The 2,500-nt window shown below is 53.6% G+C and overlaps 1 protein-coding gene across 1 annotated transcript in view; it reads right to left on the bottom strand.

Moving 5' to 3' along the window:
- The window catches only part of col7a1 (collagen, type VII, alpha 1), a gene marked incomplete at both ends in the record, with an annotated part of 60,723 nt that extends 58,279 nt beyond the window's left edge, over positions 1-2,444 (bottom strand). The window contains 3 exons of the mRNA XM_084460746.1: positions 742-983; positions 2,086-2,266; positions 2,384-2,444. Coding sequence (XP_084316872.1) covers positions 742-983; positions 2,086-2,266; positions 2,384-2,444 — 484 coding nt within the window. The remainder of the gene's footprint in view (positions 1-741; positions 984-2,085; positions 2,267-2,383) is intronic.
- Positions 2,445-2,500: the final 56 nt, after the last annotated feature.

Here is a 2,500-nt window from a genome sequence, read left to right on the forward strand (position 1 = left end):
GAAGAGAGGGAGATGGAGGTAGAAAGAGAGAATAGAGAGATGGAGGTGGAGAGAGAGAGAGAGAAGAGAGAGATGGAGGTGGAGAGAGAGAGAGAGAGAATAGAGAGATGGAGGTGGAGAGAGAGAGAGAAGAGAGAGAAGGAGGTGGAGAGAGAGAGATGGAGGTAGAGAGAGAGAGAAGAGAGAGAGATGGAGGTAGAGAAGAGAGAGAAGGAGGTGGAGAGAGAGAGAAGAGAGAGAGAGATGGAGGTAGAGAAGAGAGAGAGATGGAGGTGGAGAGAGAGAAGAGAGAGAGATGGAGGTGGAGAGAGATAGAGAGAGAGAGAGAAGAGAGAGATGCAGGTAGAGAAGAGAGAGAAGAGAGATGGAGGTGGAGAGAGAGAGATGGAGGTGGAGAAGAGAGAGAGATGGAGGTAGAGAAGAGAGAGAGATGGAGGTAGAGAGAGAGAGAAGAGAGAGATGGAGGTAGAGAGAGAGAGAGAGAAGAGAGAGATGGAGGTAGAGAGAGAGAGAGAGAGATGGAGGTAGAGAGAGAGGAGAGAGATGGAGGTGGAGAGAGAAGAGAGAGATGGAGGTGGAGAGAGAGAGAGAAGAGAGAGATGGAGGTAGAGAGAGAGAGAGAGGAGAGATGGAGGTAGAGAGAGAGAAGAGAGAGATGGAGGTAGAGAAGAGAGAGAGATGGAGGTAGAGAGAGAGAGAAGAGAGAGAAGGAGGTGGAGAGAGAGAGTAAAGACAGGAGACCAGACCAGCATGTGAAGGAGTGATCTTTAGAGCGGGTGTCGGAGGAATCGGTCCTGAGCTGTGATTGGCCGTCCGTCTCGCTGACCTTGGGCACATCCCTGATGGAGGTGGGGTTGAAGAAGTTGTCGGCCACGAACTTGAGGCCGGCGCCGGTGTGGGTGCTGCCCCCCTTGTAGCCGAGTCGCTCCAGGGCGCTGACCAGCTTGGTGCCGTTCGGGTAGGTGGCGAAGGTGAACTCAATCCTGACCAGGGTCCCAACACACAGCGTCACACGCAGAAACACACAGAAACACACACGCAGAAACACACACACGCAGAAACACACACACAGCGTCACACGCAGAAACACACACAGAAACACACACACACACGCAGAAACACACACACGCAGAAACACACACAGCGTCACACACAGAAACACACACAGAAACACACACACACACGCAGAAACACACACGCAGAAACACACACGCAGAAACACACACGCAGAAACACACACACAGAAACACCCAAAAGCCTTCAGAACATCACGGCCCTGGTCACCTAAAAGCCTTCACAACATCACAGCCCTGGTCACCCAAAAGCCTTCACAACATCGCGGCCCTGGTCACCCAAAAGCCTTCACAACATCGCGGCCCTGGTCACCCAAAAGCCTTCACAACATCGCGGCCCTGGTCACCCAAATCCCTAACGGAACAGGACCATAATCCACAAGATCAAACACAGCTGTGTTTACCCTGCAATCACAGGACAAAGAGGCTGCTGGGAAAAGGGTCTATTTGCAAATACTTTCAAATAATATGACTCTTGACTGTCTGCTTTCTCATGCTGACGATCACTAGCAATCGCAGTGTTTGTGGGAAGTTGGAAATCATAACTGATAAACATGAATATTTAACAGAATGAGCACAGGGTGTCTTTCTCTGAGAGAGAGGGAGGGAGAGAGGGAGGGAGAGAGGAGGAGAGGGAGGGAGAGAGGAGGAGAGGAGAGGAAGGGAAGAAAAGGAAGGGAGAGAGGAAGCGAGAGAGGAGGAGAAGAAGGGAGAGAGGAGGAGAAGGAGGGAGATAGGAAGAGAGGAGAGGAAGGGCGGAGAGGAAGAGAGGAGAGGAAGGGAGAGAGGAAGGGAGGAGAGGAAGGGAGGGAGAGAGGAAGGGAGGAGAGGAAGGGAGGGAGAGAGGAGGAGAGGAAGGGAGAGAGGAAGGGAGAGAGGAGGAGTAGGCGGGAGAGAGGAAGAGAGGAGAGGAAGGGAGGAGAGGAAGGGAGGGAGAGAGGAGGAGAGGATATCATAACTGATAAACATGAATATTAATCTGAAGAGGGGGTCCGTGTGTGTTGGTTCTGACCTGGCCACGTCGCTGTACTGGACCGCCCCGAAGCGGATGCCTGTCTGGCTGACCAGGCCGGCGAAGGGCTTGACGATGCCCGCCATGAAGCCCCTCACCTGGGCAAAGTTGCTCCGGCCGATGCTGGAGGAGCCGTCCACCAGGAACACCACGTCTGCTGCTGCCACGTTGTTACACCTCCCTGAACACACACACACACACACACACACACACACACACACACACACAGCCCCGGAGGGTAAGCCTGGGGGGTTGGAGAGAGAACGGAGCAGAACCCGGTCCATCCTGGTCTTCTCACCTTGAGCTTCAGACCGCCGCACTGAGGACAGAACCAGCAGGAGGGAGAACCAGGTCCACATCTTCACCACCTACACACACACACACACACACATACGCACGCGCACACACACACACA

Source organism: Borostomias antarcticus, assembly GCF_949987555.1.
Source record: "Borostomias antarcticus genome assembly, chromosome: 33".
In the NCBI taxonomy this organism is placed as follows: domain Eukaryota; kingdom Metazoa; phylum Chordata; class Actinopteri; order Stomiiformes; family Stomiidae; genus Borostomias; species Borostomias antarcticus.